Source organism: Xyrauchen texanus, chromosome 11, assembly GCF_025860055.1.
Source record: "Xyrauchen texanus isolate HMW12.3.18 chromosome 11, RBS_HiC_50CHRs, whole genome shotgun sequence".
In the NCBI taxonomy this organism is placed as follows: Eukaryota; Metazoa; Chordata; class Actinopteri; order Cypriniformes; family Catostomidae; genus Xyrauchen; species Xyrauchen texanus.
In genome coordinates, this window is record NC_068286.1 from 44,165,595 (window position 1) to 44,185,098 (window position 19,504).

Consider the following 19,504-nt stretch of genomic DNA (forward strand, 5'->3'; position numbering starts at 1 on the left):
TTCTTGATAACTGTAAACAGCCTATAGGCTAATGAACTATTTGACATGGCAAATTAATTGTTTATATTAACTGAGTGTGTGTGTGTGTGTGTGTGTGTGTGTGTGTGTGTGTGTGTGTGTGTGTGTGTGTGTGTGTGTGTGTGTGTGGGACTATTTATTGAGCATCGGTGCCTTTTATAAATATAGACATTTTATTAATGCTATGCGTCGTGCTTATAAGAACACCCCTAAACAGTGGCAAAATCCTTGTAATGCATGAACTCTCTGGCTTATAGCTTTGTACACAAATGTTTTTGTAATCTTGTTTTTTTAACTCTGCATGTCAAATATTATGGAGTATGGAGCCCCTAAGAGGACAGGGCTTATTTTTCTGAAATAGTTTAGCGTGCACAATAAGTTTTGCGTTGTCTTGCGTTTGCATTCCCTCACAATAAATTGACCATGTTTTTACTACAGTAACCATATTTTAACCTTGATATTCATGGTAAAATCATAATAATAATACTGAAAAATGAAAACTATGGTAATACAAATCATAATTGTGTGATTATTATGGTTTTACTACAAGTACAATTGTATTTAAGCTAAAACAATTATTAAAATTGTGTAACACAATGAAGAGAACGTTTCAAATTGAGGTGTTTAAAAAGTTTGAAAGAATGGGTTGATAGGAACATTGTATTATGCATATACAGTATGTATGTTTGTATAAATATATGTGTATATGTGTCATGTAGAAATTAAGGAGATAAAGCAAATGCAAAATTTTGTTAAGTTTGATTCAAATAATTATTTTGTTAGGGTGATTGAGTTGTGAATAGGTCTGTAAATGTAAATATTTAAAGAGAGATTGTTAAACTATAGAGGTAAAAAGGGTAGGTATAATAAGGTTCGGCCTATTCCTTTTCAGACATAAAAAAAAAAAAAAAGATGATGTTGGATGCATTGAACTGTCACGAATTGTATAAATGTAAATTATAAGAGTAAATAAATAAAAATGAAATAATAGAGTATACTGTATTAAAACCATGGTTTCCGCCAAAAAAAAGGTTGCTTAACTTAGCCTACTTTTCACATTGCTGCCCTGTCCTCTTAGAGGCTCCTTAGTTTTACTACGAATATCAAGGTTAAAATATTAAACCATGGTCAATTTATTGCGAGGTAATTCAAACTATTGCAAGGGCACGCAAAACCCATGGAGCAGGAACCCAAAACTTATTGTGATGGCATGCAAAACTTATTTTTGAGGAAATTCAAAACTATTATGAGGGCACGCAGAACTCATGGTGATGGATGCAAAAATGTTTGCGAGGGCACGCAAAACTTATTGCGAGGGAAAGAAAATCTATTGCGAGGTCACACAAAACTTACTGCGATTGTACACAAAACGTATTGTAAGGGAATGCAAAATGTATTGTGAGGGAATGCAAAACTTATTGCGATGGTACACAAAACTTATAGAGAGGGAATGCAAAACTATTGTTAGGGAATGTAAATCTATTGCGAGGTCACACAAAACATACTGCGATGGTGCGCAAAACTTATTGTAAGGGAATGCAAAACGGATTGCGAGGGAATGCAAAACCATTGTGAGGGAACGCAAAATTTTTGCGAGGGAATGAAAAACTTATTGAGAGTGAATTCTAAACTATTGTGAAGGCACGCAAAATGTATTGCGAGGGAATGCAAAACTTTTGCAAGGGAACGCAAAACATATTGCGATGGAATGCAAAACTGTTGTGAGAGCACACAAAACTTATTGCAAGGGCACACAAAACTCATGGTGAGGGAACGCAAAGCTTCTTGCGAGGGCACGCAAAACTTATTTAGAGGGAATGCAAAACTATTGGGAGGGCACGCAAAACAATTATGAGGAAACTTATTGCAAGGGAATGAAAACTATTGTGAGGTCACACAAACCTTACTGCGATGGTGCGCAAAACTTGTTATAAGGGAATGCAAAACTATTGGGAGGGCACGCAAAACAATTATGAAGAAACGCAAAACTTGTTGCGAGGGAATGCAAAACTATTGCGAGGGAGCTCAAAACTTATTGCGAAGGCACGCAAAACTTATTGAAATGGTATGCATAACTTATTGCGAGGAAATGCAAAACTTATTGCAAGGAAATTCAAAACTTATTGCAAAGGCACGCAAAACTTATTGCGAGGAAATGCAAAACTTATTGCGAGGAAATGCAAAACTTAATGTGAGGAAATGCAAAACTTATTGTGAGGAAATGCAAAACTTATTGCGAGGAAATGCAAAACTTATTGTGAGGAAATGCAAAACTTATTGCGAGGAAATGCAATACATATTGCAAGGAAATTCAAAACTTATTGCGAAGGTACACAAAACTTATTGTGAGGAAATGCAAAACTTATTCTGAGGAAATGCAAAACTTATTGCGAGGAAATGCAAAACTTATTGCGAGGAAATGCAAAACTTATTACGAGGAAATGCGAAACTTATTGTGAGGAAATGCAAAACTTATTGAGAAATGCAAAACTTATTGCAAGGAAATGCGAAACTTATTGTGAAATGCAAAACTTATTGCGAGGAAATGCAAAACGTATTGTGAGGGAATGCAAAACTATTTTTAGGGCACGCAAATCTTATTGCGAAGGAATGCAAAACTTATTGCGAAGGAATGCAAAACTTATTGCAAGGAAATGCAAAACGTATTGCAAGGAAATGCAAAACTTATTGAGAGTGCTACGCAAAACGTATTGTGTGGGAATGCAAAACTATTTTTAGGGCACGCAAATCTTATTGCGAGGGAATGCAAAACTTATTGCGAGGAAATGCAAAACTTATTGCGAGGAAATGCAAAACTTATTGCGAAGGCACACAAAACTTATTGCAAGGAAATGCAAAACGTATTGCAAGGAAATGCAAAACTTATTGAGAGTGCTACGCAAAACATATTGTGTGGGAATGCAAAACTATTTTTAGGGCACGCAAATCTTATTGCGAGGGAATGCAAAACTTATTGCGAGGAAATGCAAAACTTATTGCGAGGAAATGCAAAACTTATTGCGAAGGCACACAAAACTTATTGCAAGGAAATGCAAAACGTATTGCAAGGAAATGCAAAACTTATTGAGAGTGCTACGCAAAACATATTGTGAGGGAATGCAAAACTATTTTTAGGGCACGCAAATCTTATTGCGAGGGAATGCAAAACTTATTGCAAGGGCACACAAAACTCATGGTGAGGGAATGCAAAGCTCACCGAGGGAATGAAAACTATTGTGAGGTCACACAAAATGTATTGCAAGGGCATGCAAAACTCATTGTGAGGGAATGAAAAACTATTGTGAGGGCACGCAAAACTTGCTGTGATGTGCGCAAACATTTTTGTAAGGGAATGCAAAACTATTGCGATGGAACGCAAAACTTATTGTGAGGGAAAGCAAAAGTTAATGCAACGACACGTAAACTATTGCGAGTGAATGCAAAACTATTTTGGGGAAATGCAAAACTATTGCGAAGGACTGCAAAACGTATTACCTTAACAGTAATTAGGTTTAAGAAAACCAGATAAAAATGATCCAAAACATATCATTACTGTACATACAAATGATAAAAGAACAAATGCATAGGGATATAACCCCTCTCAGCTGCATCCTTAGACCCAACACTACCTTCTGATATTGCACCTTATCAACAATCAGCACAGATGTCAGAAGCATTAGCGACAAGAATTCATTCAGTTAAGCGCATTAATTCATGACAACAAAACAAGATTTAGCAAATGCCTTAGACCATCCCCAAACAATATACAAAGACTTTTAAATCTAATGAACACATCAAAACCAGTTGGAAGAAATAATTTTGTCATGTCGTGCAGAAAATGCATTTGGCAAAGTAAATTGGAAATTATTTATACATTGGATGAGAATAAATCTCATCAGCAGGCACAGTTATTGCTGATGTTATACATTTTAATATAATATCTTCATAGGATTTCTAGCAAACAGCAACACCAGGAAGGGATGTGCTGTCTCTAGTAAATAATGGCAGGAATTGCTGCCCTTACCCCAAGGGTTAACTAGACTTAAGTACCTTCCTTGAGGGCAAAAAGGGGAGAGAGCTGTTGGGAATAAAACGCCACTCTGTAGTCCATGGGTGCCACTCTGTAGTTCATGGATTGGCCTTATCCAGAAATGAACCTGCAAACGTTTTATGTTAGCAGTCCAGATCTGTTAACATATCCCTCTTAAAGGATCAAAAGCGTAATCCTCTATTAACTGAGCTATTAAGTTGAGCCTCTTGCAAATGCTGAAGGCCAAAATGTCAGAAAGTAAAAGAAAGGGATTTGAAACATGAAGCATACGGTGCTACTATTTGAAGAAGACATTGACCTCACAGGAGGTTTTCTCAACTGCTCAATCAATCACTAGCTAGGTCCTCACAAGCATGTACTTTCAAATGTACTTTTCTCATACAACACCAGTCTGTTTGATTTATGTACACTAGTATCAGGTAGCCTGCTTCATGTGGTATTATTTCAATCACAGTTACGGGCTTTAAGTCATAATTATTATTTTAAATGACTTATGCAACCTGTCTACATTAGGTTACACCAACGATAGTTGTTTCAAGCCCTAAAATGTATAAATTTTTACAGCGGTATGTATTAATATTCTTTTTGTATTTTTATTTGTAGACTGTGGTAATGCAGAGATGACTGAAGTGGTTAACAGATTAAGAGAGTGGATCACAGCTCTACATGAGAGTGGCAATCCAAGCAAGAAACTCAAGTTCCAGAAGCCAGAGAAGAGTGAGTACACACGCGCACATGCAGTAATGCATAAAAGCTGCTAATATTTAAGCTAGCCTGACAACTAATCAACTGTAATACAAACGATTTCCATTCTCTATGTGTAGAGTTAGACACAAGTAAGGTGCCCCTCTGTAAGGACTCTCTGGGTTGGATGTTCTCCAGACTAGACACAAACTTTGACCTTCAGCTCGACCAATCAGAGCTTTCCAGCCTGAGCCCAGAGAAGAGAGATGTGTGCACTAAAGACTTCCTCATGTCATGTGACCCAGACAGAGATAGGCTCATTTCCAGCCAGGAGTGGTGTTCCTGCTTTCAGAGATATCAGGGTAAACTCATCACATGCTTTCAGTTATTGTACTTTAAGAGAAACCTGTCTTCTCATATACAGCCAAACACAAGAGTGTGTTCACATGCTGTACCACTGTTGTGCATGTTGCAGAAGAAACCTTCACAAGTACATTGTTAAAGAACAGTTAACATACATGCATCCAAACCAGATGTGACATAAGAAAAGCTATCTCTTCCATTTAAATATTCGATTTTGTCCTAACTATTGTGACTAAGATGAGCGACAGTGCATTTTGTTGATCGCTTCAGAGATGAATACAATAGAAATGACATAACATGAACTTGATAGCAATGAATAGAGCCGGTAAGGGTAATGTATCTCTCCTCACCACTGATCTGAAATCAATGTGTTGCAGAGGCTCCCTGCCAATCAGAGATGAGCAGTATCCACAAACAGCTAGCTGGGAAGAAATTACTGGGTGAGTCCATTCCCTTGTATTTTTTGTTTCTTTATGTCATTTCCTCACAGGCAGGAACTGTGTAATTTTGTAAAAAGCAGAAGATAACTGCTCCCAATTGGACGATTAACAGAAGTTGTAGTTTCATTGAACAACCCATATTGGTCAAATAATGATAATATCATGTATACCACCAATCTGATATACTGTATATAAATTACTCAACTCTTTGACACCACAATTACCGAAATTGTCACCAAGCTACCCACAGACAGAGACCCTGTCCGAAATGGCAAAAACATAGATGTAACCCACTTAATAGTGACGTCACTAAACAGAAAAGTCAACACTTATGAATACCGGGTGCAGTATGTAACACTCTTCATGTAATATTCAGCTTTTTTGCCAATGCGTGAACGGCGTGTAATGCAATTTAAAAAATGAGCCCTTCCCTGACTTCCTAGGTTGCCTATTAAACCCTGTAGACTGATTTTCACGAGAAGGGAGCAGGTCGGTTTTGCCGGGAAAATCCAAAGGATGTGACGTTTATGCACTCTCCCTAAAGCCTTGCCTCAGTGTGTCTCTTCCGCTATTCAACAGCGAGAACAAACTGCAAAACTAGGTAACATTATCTTAGAGATGGAATCCAGCAAACAGCCAGCTCCCAGCACAACACCGACTCCTACACAAACTCAGAGGAAGCCAAAAACAAATAAAAAAAAACATTTATCTACTGAATCCCATCTGGCTAAGTGGGAACATGATCATGGTCGAGTGAAAACTAGAGTGAACATTGGTAGGGCATTTGATTCCTGGAGGGAACTTTGTTCGTTTTTGGGGATCAAAACGGACACTGAATTGGCTCTCTTCTTTTTGGACAGGTAAGCTTACATAACTGCAAAGCATGTGAAATATAGTGCTATAAGGATTGATCTGTGTCATTTTAGCTAACTTGATCTTGCCTGCTAATGCTGACAAATTGCAAGCTACCTTGCTTCATAACTTTCAAATAATTCAACAATCTTCTCCTTATACTAAAAGTCAGATATACAGGATAAATTTAATCAAATACTCTGGTTTCTTGATCGTAGTACAACATATGAAATACAAAACATACAATAGTGCAACATAACAGTGCAGTGCAGCAGTAAACTGTCTGGTATTGTTTGGTAGTATATAGTTGTATGTGTGTATCAGTATGCTATGTTAGCTGATAAGTAGTTTTAGTTTAGTCTCCATTTTTGTAGTAAAACAATCATAACTGTGTAATTTTAATTATGCTACCTCATCTGTCAACATGATGCCGGTGAAACACGTTCAATCTCTTTTCACATTACGTCATTGATTTGGCCGATGCTTGCTCGCTTGTGTCCCTATGGAGTGTGTGCATGAGCGCAAGAGCAAGCAACAGGTAGCTGGATGCAGTTCACTTAACAGCCACAGGTGTAATTATTAACAAGGGTATCTGGGGGTCTTCGCTAGTTCAAATTCCTGGACGAGTGACTCCAGCCAGGTCCCCTAAACAACCAAACTGGCCCAGTTGCTAGGGAGGCTAGTTTCACATGGGGTAACATCCTCGTGGTTGCTAGAATATGGTTTCTCGGTGGGGCTTGTGGTGAGTTGAGCATGGATGCCGCGGTGGATGGCGTGAAGCCTCCACACGCGCTATTCCTCCATGGCAACACACTCAACAAGCCATGTGATAAGATGCATGGGTTAACGGTCTCAGATGTGGAGGCAACTGGGTTTCGTCCTCCGCCACCCGGATTGAGGTGAGTCACTACGTCACAACTAGGACTTAAAAGCGCATTGGGAATTGGGCATTCCAAATTTGGTGAAAAAGGGAAAGAAAATCACAATAAATAAATAAATACTGTAAATGAATAAATAACAAGGGTTTCTGAATCTTACATACTGCACATTTAAGTATACATTCTGAGAATATTTTCCTTATATTCTTATTAGTCTATATCCCCATAGGCTTTTAGTGAAGGGAGTTCTTTAATTAGGGGTCAAGCCCCGAAGGGGTGAAAGATCCCTATTGTTTTTGTTGGTGTGTGTTTGGTGTCTCTACCACAAACCCTCTAGCACCACCAACTGCCCAAACTTGCACACACGTTTATGTTAATACATTTTGAACCGTGAGTCCTAGATATGAAATTATGTTTTCCTCTGATTCCATGGCTTACGACGATTCGGGACCCTATGAAGTAATTTTCCTTCATGATAATCTTTCTGCCATTTTGAATTTTCTGAAAAACCTACTTTTTCGAACTCGTCCTAGGCCGTTTGTCCGATTTGCACAAAAATGTGCCTAAATTATCTAGAGGCATGCACGACAAAAATGTATTCACAGAATTTTGATAAACCATGCCGTTTTCCAATGGCGCTTTAACGAATCCAACAAAGAACGTGCAAAATTTAACTTGAGGCTGTATCTTCGTAAGGCTTTTGAGGGATTGGGACGAAACTTGGTACATGTCATCACCATTAGGCTCTGAGGTTACCTGCAGCGTTTTGGCACACTGTCCCCTACTGGTCAGGATAAAAAAAATGGCTATTTTGGCTTATCACTCTTGAACACTTTCTTGCATGATAACCATCATGCCCAGATAGTACCTAAGCAGTTTCTGAACAGTGCCACATACTGGACAAAAGTGAATTAGCAATGTTTAGTTATTTTTAAAATAAATGGGTTTTTTATGATTGAAAGTTTACTTTTTCTGACGCCTCATACATTGTTCATCAGACTCTAACCAAAAACATGTCACAAAGCTTCTATTGCTGCTCATGGTGCAGATAATTGGCTTGACTCCGGTGTCGCTGCTTGCAGCTATTTTTAATACTGTTCCTTGTTACATGTTCCTTTAGATTTGATTTATGGGTTGTAAAAGTACATATTATTGCAATGTTGTATACTGGTGTATGTTTCTTTAAGAAACCCAGCATAGACATTAAAGTTTGGTTTAATTTCACTTGTGCAAAATGTGGTTCCCCTTCTGTCACTCACTTGACATTGTGTCGATGTAGTGACACTAGGATTCTCTACCTCTTACCTCTTATCTTTGAGAAAAGGCAAATGAGAATTGGCGAACAGAATTCGCATGCCCCTCCCCTGGACATACTGGTATAAAAGGAAGGAAGCGTGCGTTTGTTCACACAGATTTTTTCTTCGGAGCCGAGCAGTTGTGTTTCAGCGAGCTGAGTAAAACCCACTACTGTTCCACTCACCTATAAAGAGCATACACTGTAGGAAATAAGCCGCATTTCAGCTGCTTTTCTCTTCTTCCGAGCGTTTTGACAGCCCTCTAAAAGAGTATACATTTGTAAACACATTGAAGATGCGTTTTTCTCACAGCCACAACCCCCCTCCCCCCCCCCCCCATGACTGATGAGCTGACAAAGTCATGGAGGGCACCTTTCCTCGCTCGTCCTCTCTCACTACCCTCCTACACCTGTGCCCGCAAAATCAACCGTCACTCCCTCCAAGGTCTGTAGGTTGATGTCATCTCTGGCAACCAAGGCCTAAAGCGCCACTGGACAGGCCAACTCCTCCCTGCACGCTATGGCCCTCCTGCAAGTCCACCAGGCGAAAGTGCTAAGAGATCTGCACTTGGGTAGTCCTGGTCCTGATGTGGAACTGCGCTAGGCAACCGACCTCGCCCTCCGGGCCACGAATGTCACAGCGCATGCACTCGGACAGGCGATGGCCACCCTCATGATCCAGGAAAGCCATCTGTGGCTGAATCTGGTCGAGATGCGGGACCCCGACAAGGCTCGCTTTCTCAACACCCCCATCTCTCAGAGCGGCTTATTCAGCAACACCGTAGAGGGCTTTGCCCAGCAGTTCTCGACGGTGAAGTAACAGACGGAGGCCATTCAACACATCTTGCCACGCCGCGGCTCAAGATCCTGCATTCCATCTGCTCGCAGAGGGCGTCCCCCTGCTGCGGTGAAACCCCAGGCAGCTCCGCCCCTGCGTGTGGAGATCTCAACCCTTCTGCACAATATAGCCTGTCCCTCCAGCCGAAATGGAGAAGGGTTTCTACAGCTCTTACTCCATCGTACCCAAGAAAGGCGGTGGGTTACAGCCAATCTTGGACCTGCGAGTTCTAAACCGGGCCTTGCACAGACTTCTATTCAAGATGCTGACACAGAAACGTATTCTGACATGTGTCCGGAATCAAGGTTCGCAAAGACTTTCACGTCTCAATATTACCCCATCACAGACCCTTTCTATGGATCACTTTCAACGGCCAGGCATATTAGTACAAGGTCCTCCCCTTCGGTCTATCCCTGTCCCCTTGCGTCTTCACAAAAGTCGCAGAGGAAGGGAAGTGGGCAATTGCATACTCAACTACCTCGACGACTGGCTAATCTTAGTGCACTCTCGACAGTTGCTCTGTGCGCACAGGGACCTGGTGCTCATGCACCTCAGCCGTTTAGGGCTTTAGGTCAACTGGGAAAAGAGCAAGCTCTCCCCGGTTCAGAGCATCTCTTTTCTCAGCATGGAGTTAGACTCAGTCTCAATGACAGTGCGCCTCGAGCGAGCACGTGCAGTCTGTGCTTAACTGCCTGAGTTCATTCAGACCAGGCACAGTAGTTCCACTGAAACAATTTCAGATGCTCCTGGGGCATATGGCATCCTCAGCGACGGTGAGCCTACTCACACAAGTCCTGTGCAAGGTCAGGGAGGTCGAGGAACAAGTCATTCTCATGGTCCCCTGCAACATCACCTCCCTGGCAAATTCCCCTGAGGAAGGTCCTTCCTTCTCAGGGATGAGGCATCCTCTGGCATCTGCACCCAGACCTCTGGGACCTTCACGTCTTGCCCTTGGATGGGATGCAGAAGATCTAAATGGTCTACCGCCAGCTGTCGTAGACATGATCACTCAAGCCAGAGATCCATCTACCAGGCAGCTTTATGCCCTAAAGTGGCGCTTACTTGCAAATTGGTTTTCTGAGTGGCGCAGTCAGGTTAGTGCTCTCATTCCTGCTGGAGTACGGTAACGACGGTAAGTCGTTAAGGAAGCACGACCTGATCATCAGGTTCCTTAGAGGTGCCCGGAGGTTGAACCCTCCTAGGCCATGCCTGTTCCCCTCATGGGATCTCTCCGTTTGAGTGGCGTGCACTGACTTGTCTGCGCGTGAATAGGTGCTCCACAGGTTCGGATTATTCCAATATCTCCTGTGATGTATTTTCCGCAGTACGGTCAGTGGACATGCATCTCCCTTGGGCAGAGCTCCCTCTGTCCCCCAGTCACTGTGTATGTAGAGCTCCTCCCCGTCGAGGCAGGACCTACCACCGCGCCACTTCCATGTGTGGCTGGTAAGCCCATGTGATGTATTTGCCACATGTTAACCTCCCCTGTTGGGCAGGATATGGTCTCCACGGGGTCTTTTCCCCCTGAAAGAATAGGATTGGAAAAGAAGCCTTCCCTGATGTTTATTATAATGTTAGATGGCCCCAGCTGTATCTAACACTCTATAGAGAGAAAACATAGAGAGAGAAAAGGCCTGCTCCCAAGCTAGTTACATCGCTTCCCTCCCTCAGGGATGTGGGGAACTATATGACGTCTCTTAGGGTGTTGGTGAAGGTTACGTGCAGTCTGATGCACCTGCTGTTTTCGCACACAGCAGCTTGCTTGCACCTGCATCAGCAGTGCACGTAACGTGTTCAGTTGTGTAGTGTTATTAGATAGGGACCCCTAGTGTTACTACATCGACACAACGTCAAGTGAGTGACAGAAGGGGAATGTCTCGATTACTGTTGTAACTTCCATTCCCTGATGGAGAGAATGAGACTTTGTGTCCCTTTTGCCACAATACTGTACTAAGCCGCTGAAAGGGCCGGGACCTTAGTCTCGGCTCCTCAGCTCAAACCCTGCCTGAACAGGTGCACGCTTCCCTCCGTATGTCTGGGGGAGGGGCATGAAAATTCTGTTTGCCAATTCACATTGGCCTTTTCTCAAAGATAAGAGGTAACCGAGACTGTCAAGCGAGACCCCTAGTGTCTCTATATCAACACAACCTCTCATTCCCTCCATCAGTGAACGGAGGTTACAACAGTTACCGAGACGTTTTCGCCATCAAGTGTGTTTCCTTTTATTTTATTGTATGTTAACTGCTTAAGACCCACCCTCACACTATTATGCGAGTTGTTATTGGATTTTGGAAAGTCAGTCCATTGCGAGTGTCTTGAGCAGTGTTGCCAATTTTGTGAATTTGTCTCTTATTTGTAAGGGAATTGTCACTATTTTCAGAGTGTTTATACAGTTTTAAAATGAGTTTTTTCTGTGAAATTTCCATTTTGAAATGAAGGTTTTCTATACTGTCAGTATACTGTATTCAGTGTGTGTGTGTAGGTTGTGATATATCTCTAAGTTTATTGAAGACACAACACTCAGTAATATGTTTATTAACCCTTTGATGATAATTGGTTATATTTACTGCTTTATTATTTATATCTTTCTATAATATTCTTTTGCTATAAATAAATCCTTTTGATTATTGTTTCTAAAATGTCTCTTGTGAATATAACTGTAGTGGTCTGGTCTCAACCTCGTGTTGCTCGGATTTGGCGCCCCCCGCTGGACATTTCACTTAAAAACTGCAGCCAAACATGTAACGAAGCACGTAATTTCAGTTTTGCAAAAACATTGCAGTGTTCATGTAAATTTCATGAGACCAGGCTTCCCATTTTAATCTTTATAAAGATATAAAGATGTTAATACATTAGGAAGAAGGAAATAGCAACAGTGCACACAGTAGTCCAACAACCACGGACTGTATGTGAGCATTAGCAATCACATTTCCTCACAAAATTAAATGAATAAATATTCACACAGTGACTATGGCATTTTCTTATAGCACATGTGAAGTGCTTGTACTTTGAAGTTGCTCTCTCATGCTAGTGTGGATCCAGCAAGCAGCAATCTCATGACGTCTTTCAATTTACAAGGCCCCGATCGCCTGCATGGAGTGACTGATTAACAGAGCTTTGATCCAGGTTGAAAGAATACATGCTTCAGAGGAAAATTTATGAGCGATCCACAGGAAGAAAACACTGGATTTGCACAAACTTCGTGAGGTTCTGGAATTACATGTTTGAACGAGACGCCCACAAATTTGCAGACGGTATATGAAGTTGAAAGACACTCCCGTGCTTCTGTTGCGGCTCTGATACGCAGAACAGTTAAAAGTAGATGTTGTTGCACAGCAGTCTATTATTGTAGAAACACAATGGCACGTAACAACAAAGCAAACTATGGTTGGGCATTTACATGTCTCAGACATGAAAGCAGGTTATTTTGAGCACCCTCGCGGCTTTAGAAACTAATCATCCTAACGGGAAAATGTATCGGCCAGTGACAGTAATTTAAATGACCAAATATCGGTCCATTTATCTGCCTCTGTGATGTATTGATCAACCACTACTGTACGTACTACATTGTGAAACATCTATGTATAAAAACAATGAAATATCCTCTGATGTTGTTACTGTAGTATTCCCATTGTGTATACTCTAAAATCCAAAACTAAAAATTATTCAAAAAACATCAAAATGTCATCCTGCGCACAGTTACAGTAAAACCAGGGTGCCAAACAGTGAGAGAAAGCCAACAATAATTCTATAAAAACTAGAAATCACTAGGCACACTAGGACTTTCTTTCCTTCTGTCTCTCTGAAAGTTTTGTGTTTAATTTGAGCAGGGGAATGAGATGAGGGGAAATTGGACATGAAAAGAAGGATATTTTTATGCCGTTTCTCCCCTGAGTTCAACGCACAGTGACGGCTCTATGGCTTCTGGCACTGAATTATAAAAAGAAAAAAAAATCTTTTACTGCGCTGACTCTCTGGCAAGAAGCTGTTAAATTGAAATGCAAAAACGTGTGCGAGAGACCGAGAGAGAGAGAGAGAGAGAGAGAGAGAGATGTCAGAGGTGACTGTTATGTTCTTTGACATTAAATATATCTTCCCTCTTTGTGTTAGTGTGGCTGTGACACTCTCAGTGGCTGTATATAATCTTGCCGGTGATGTAATGTTTCATGACATTTGGACTGATGCTAATGTATGTTGTATGTGCAGGTCTGTACATCCCCTCCTGTGATGAGGATGGCTTCTATAAAGCTCACCAATGTCATGGCAGCAGTGGTCAGTGCTGGTGTGTCGATCGCTATGGAAATGAGGTTGCGGGGTCACATACACTTGGGCATGCTGACTGCGGTAAGAGTGGGGACAATCATGTTACCTCAAATTTTTTGATTCATTATCTAGGAATAAGAAAATATAAATAAGTAATACAAATAATAGAAAGAAGTACTTCTTGTAAAATGTAAAAATCTTTATAGGAATTTAAAAAAAATGAAAATTCTGTCTTTATTCGTACTTATTTTGAAATTTTGTTCAACTCAATGCGTTGCAAACCCACACACTTTTTTCATACAACAAAAAGTACACAAAAGATTTGTTGCACACCTCTTGCTATACAATGACAGTTATTAATGACCAAGTACTGTCAAGCTTCTAAAAGATAAAAAACAAAACAATATTAGTAGTCCGTATGACTCCATATTCCTAGTGTTCTGAAGCCCAGTGGCGTAGCCAAGGGTGGGCCAGTGTGGGCCTGGGCCAACCCAAATTAGATCTAGAACCACCCAGAAAATTAGAGATTGTTCTTTGACTTAAAATATATACTGTATATTTATAAAATATAAAAAAATGCATATATTATGATTTTCGAAAGTGTTAAGGTACTATTTGAATGACATTCCACTCTGTTATTAAGGACAATTTGGTAAAAAAGAAAAATTGGGGCGAAACATTGGCCCATCCATTTTTCTTAAGGCTCATCCAAAAGTAATTACCTGACTAAGGCCTTGCTGAAGCCAGAGATGGAAATTTAAGTAATTATTTACTGATAATCTTAACCGCCAGTGAAGCTCACGTGTTGCCTGCATCCAAGTCCAGATTAAAAACATGTCTGTGACGAATTTTAGCAGAATGACATTACATGGCTCATTTGGTATATTGCGGCAATTCTGAGGTGAAATGTCCACTGTGTGGCGCTAAAAAACTATATAAATGTTCTCCCAATCAGGAGTGTGTTTTCCGTAAAATGACGTAACTCACTGCTTAACCACTGCAGTACTTTGCATCATTGAAGAAATTAACTAGCTTTCCCGAAACTGTAGTAACTATCTCGCACATCCATCATTCGAACTGTGTTGGTCCAACAATACAGAGCTCTCGATAATGACGTTACTTAGATTGGAGTAATAACTTTTACGGATATCAAATTATAATAATGGGGCAGTGGTGGCTCAGTGGTTGAGGCTCAGGGTTACTGACCAGAAGGTTGGGGGTTCAAGCCCCAGCACCACCAAGATGCCACTGTTGGGCCCTTGAGCAAGGCACTTAACTCCAGGTTGCTCTGGGGGGATTGTCCCTGTAATAAGTGTGCTGTAAGTTGCTTTGGATAAAAGCGTCTGCCAAATATGTAAATGTAAATAATTGCTCATGTACATGAAAGTTTACACCAGAAAGCTGTTTAAGGTGCGAAAGCTGCTATAGAAACGAAAGCAGCGTGCATTGTTTAATGCGACAGATGCATTGCAGTACAAAAGTTTGGTTTCCATTTACATTAGACTTTAGGGTTCCCCTGACAGACTTGGGCACACAAGCAAATGCGCATGCTTCAAAAACATTTAAGAATGCCAATTATGCATTAACATGGACAAATATGCTGTTTTCTGAGAGAATCCATGCGTGTTAAAGCTGTTTCTATTAATAGCCTTTAATTTCTTAAACAATGTTTGCATGATGTTTCATAATGGTCCTTTTTGCGAAAACCCCCAGAATAAGCCAATTTCTTGAGTGCATGAAAACATGGTCAAAGTCTTGACAGGTTGAAAGATATATATGGAATGAAAAATATAGAAGCTTTAACAAAGTCAAAAGATGTCATAGAGAAAATAACAAGAAGCTTCTAACCACAGGTGGAACTACGGTTTTGGTTGAACCAAAATTGTTGAACTATGTTTGTAACGATGGAACTTGCGACCCTATTTTGCTAACGATGACTTAAAAATCATTCAGTAAAAATGGTATAGTAGGTATAGTATCATGATTCTACAAGACCAGGTGCCTTTCCCTTTGCCTTGCCTTTCCCAATGAACATTCACAAACAGCATTGCAAAGTTGTATGGTTGGAACAACAGCTCCTTTACCTGTGGTAGAAACATAGTTTCTTGTTCGTTTGTTTTGTGGACATCATTTCACTTCTCTGAGGCTTCTATATCTTTCATTCTGTCAAGACTAATGTGGTACGATGCAACCAAAAGTCTGGGAAAGTGTTTTGGTGCCTCTTTGTGTTGGTACAACAAGGCACCATTCCTTAGCCGACCGCAGGCTTCTGATGGGATTGTAACTCTGCAGAAATGATTTTAGGTATGTTGGAGCAGACCCAGTGGCTGTTCTGTATGCCAGCATCAGAGCCTTGAATTTGATACGGGCATCAAGTGCCAGCCAGTGAAGAGAAACAAGGAAACATTTGCTCTCTTTGGTTCATTAAAGATCAGCTCCATTCTGGATCATTTGCAGGGGTCAAATTACCCATGCAATGAGGCCTCCAATGAGAGCATTACAGTAGTCCAGTCTAGTTATGACAAGTGACTGAACAAGAAGTTGTGGGGCATGTTCAGAGATGAAGGGTTTAATCTTCCTGATATTGTAGGGTGTACAACTACATGATTGTGCTGTCTTTGAGATGTGGTCTGTGAAATTTTGTGTGTATATGGTTACCCCTAGATTTCTGACCGTTTTGGTAAGTGTTACTGAAGTTGAACCCAGCTGCATGTTGATGTTGTGTTCAATAGCAGGGTTGGCTTGAAATACAAGGCGCTCAGTCTTGGCTGGGTTAAGTTGCAGGTGGTGTTCCTACATCCAGGCCGAGATGTCTGCCAAACAGGCAGAGATTTGAGCAGTCACCCTGGTGTCATTGGGCTGGAAAGACAAGTAGAGCTGTTTGACTTTGGTGTAGCAATTGTAAGAAAAACCATGTGCCTGAATGATGTGTCCCAGTGAGTTGATAAGTGGCCCAAGCACTGAGCCCTGAGGTACCCCAGTAAGTAGCTGATGTGACTTGGACACCTCACCTCTCCACGCACCTTGAAGGACCTACCTAAGAGATAAGAATCAAACCAGTCAATCACAGTTTCTGTGATGAACAGAGTAGAGAGGGTGGAGAGTAGGATCTGATGGTTGACTGTGTCAAAGGCTGCAGAAAGGTCCAGTATTATCAGGGTGGATTATCTTAATCCAGCTCTCTCAGATCTCAGCGACTCAGTGACAGACTGCAGGGCAGTCTCGTTGGAGTCTCCACTTTTGAAGCCTGACTGGTTGTCATCCAGTAGCTTGTTCTGTGAGAGATTGGCAGAGATCTGATTGAAAACTGCCCTTTCATGTGTTTTCTGGGGATGAGAGAGACTGGTCTGTAGTATTCTAATTGTGTGGGGTTAAATGCAGGTTTTTCTGCAGCGGGGTTACTCGAGCCTGCTTAAATGTAGTGGGTAAAATGTCTGTAAGTAGAGATGTGTTAAGTTTGTGTGTGAGTGCAGGCAGGATGGATGGAGAGATGGCCTGGAGAAGGTGGGAAGGAATGGGGTCAAGGGAACAGGTGGTGGGGTGATTGGAGAGTTTAGGGACCTCAGTGTCAGTCAGAGGAGAGAACATATAGACAGAAGAGCTGCATACCAGGGACGGAGCAAGGAGTTTTTCAAAGGGGTGGCCAGGCAGGGGCAAGCGATCAGTCTGTGGTGGCACATTTTTATATCATCGGTCAGTGGGGTGGGGGGGGGGGGTACAATGACACCCAGGATGAGGAGAGATGCAGCGACCATGGTGTGCGCACATGGTCAATTTGTAAATTTGTACAGAGATGATTTCCCATCTAAAGAACTAAATTGTGCCAGAAAATGACAAAAAAAATTACTAAAACCGCAATTGCAAGTGGGGTGGCCAATTGGGTTTTGTATGGCCACCCCTAGCTCCGCCACTGCTGCATACAGGAGGTGGGTGTTTCAGAGGATGTGGTGCTGAGAATGTATTGCTGATGGCTGTAACCTTATTAGTAAAAAAAATGGCAAAGACATGTGGCTGTCAGTGATGTGTCAGGCAGTGGAGGAGGACAGAGAAGTGTGTTGAATGCTGTGAGTGTCTGTGGTGCAGTTGATGTTGTTCTGGTAATAGGAATTTTTTGTAGATTTAATGTTATCTGAAAAGTTGCAAGCAGAGACTGATACTTTCTTAGATCTGCTGGATCTTTAGATTTTTGCCATCTCCTCTCAGCCGCCCTGAGGTCAGTCCAATGTTCACAAAGGATATCAGAGAGCCAGAGGCTGGGTGGTGTCATATGCGCTGGCCTAGAGGAGAGAGGACAGATGCTATCTAGACAGTTTGTTAAAGTAGAGCTTAGTGTGTCTGTGGCAGTGTTTACATCCAAAGTGGAAAATTAGATTTGTGTGGAAGAGAGGTAGAGACAGCAGTGGAAAGGCATGAGGGTGAAGGAGAATTCGGCAAAACGAAACCAAATGAGGAGTCTGTTTTAATATAGATGGGAGAGTCATGTTGAATTGAACAAATAGTGATCAGAGGCATGTAAAGGAGTAACAAGAATATTTGAGTTGGTACATCTGTGAGTTGCTGTTGTGCTTAGTTTTTCCAAGTCAAACGAGGCCAGAAGAGGAAGATGAAGATCAGTGGCCTGGGGCTTGTCTTGGTGTATGTTGAAATCTCCAAGAACCACAAGTGGCCTACTATTTTCAGGGAAGGAGGACAGCAGGACATCCAGCTCCTCAAGAAAGATTGCCAGCTGACCTGGAGGGCAACATTGTATTGCATTGTAGTAGTTGCATGAAATTCAAAAGAAGTATTGTTACATAGAGAAGAGTGTGGTGAAAATGTCCAGTTGTTTTAAATGAACATACCGGTTCCCCCACCCCTGTGTCGAGGGGTGCTAGAGAAGGAGAACTTGTTGGAGAGAGCAGCGGGTGTTGCTGTATCCTCTGGATATATCCATGTTTCTGTCAGTGCAAGGATGCTGAGGATGGACTGTGTGGCGAAGGCTGGAATTAAGTCAGCTTTGTTCACAGCTGTTCCAGAGTCCCACTAAAAAAGAGAGCGGGGCAGACACTGATGTGCAGAGTGGCCGTATGTTGTGTTGGTTCCATTGTGTCCTGCGTATATATCATGTAAACTGTCTGTAACAGATAACAGGGATGTGCTTGAGGGCACATGTTATTCGTGAAGATGACATATTAGAATGTAGAAGGAAAATATAAGCGAATAAATACAATTAAAAGAAACTGAAGTGCTACGGTGAGTGGCGCCTTGTCGGTGTCCTTGCTCGATGGACTCACACAGTAGACTCACTGGTCTTTACACAAGTAGGTCTCCACATGAGGAGGGCTTTACATGAGGGCTACAACTTCCGCTGCCACTTCTGCATCAGCATTCCCGTCAAATATATACACGACGCAACTGCCGACTCCTGTAGACAGATCGCTTTCTGCATGCATTTAAGAAAACGTCTTTCACCACGGTATTGTAGAAAGTGACGTTCTAAAACATCATGTAAATGCAAATGCAGCCGTTTAAATGATTCATGACATGAGAAATCAAAGTTTCCTTGAACTTTTAACATATAAGAGGTCACTTTGTCATAAAAACATACTGTAAGTTTCAGAACTCAAAACTTCCTCCTCACAGCCAAAAGAGCATTTGTTGAAACCAAGCTGCCAAAATGCCTCAGTCTCTACTTCTTCCACAGTGTGATGTCACACTGTGGTATACAGTCACATCCGCCTCTACAATAACATATCGATGCAACAGCTCCAATGTAAGTATTGCCACCTTGTGGACCCACTAATTAGTGTAAATAATTTCTCGAGCACCTGCGTTCAGATACAA

General features: G+C 41.5%; 1 protein-coding gene across 3 annotated transcripts in view; it reads left to right on the top strand.

The window, feature by feature from the left end:
- Nucleotides 1–19,504, top strand: part of LOC127651524 (testican-3-like) — a 45,942-nt gene that overhangs the window by 24,868 nt on the left and 1,570 nt on the right. For all 3 annotated transcript variants that reach the window (XM_052137401.1, XM_052137399.1, XM_052137400.1), the window contains 4 exons: nucleotides 4,673–4,786; nucleotides 4,894–5,115; nucleotides 5,494–5,556; nucleotides 13,625–13,762. In XM_052137401.1, coding sequence (XP_051993361.1) covers nucleotides 4,673–4,786; nucleotides 4,894–5,115; nucleotides 5,494–5,556; nucleotides 13,625–13,762 — 537 coding nt within the window. The remainder of the gene's footprint in view (nucleotides 1–4,672; nucleotides 4,787–4,893; nucleotides 5,116–5,493; nucleotides 5,557–13,624; nucleotides 13,763–19,504) is intronic.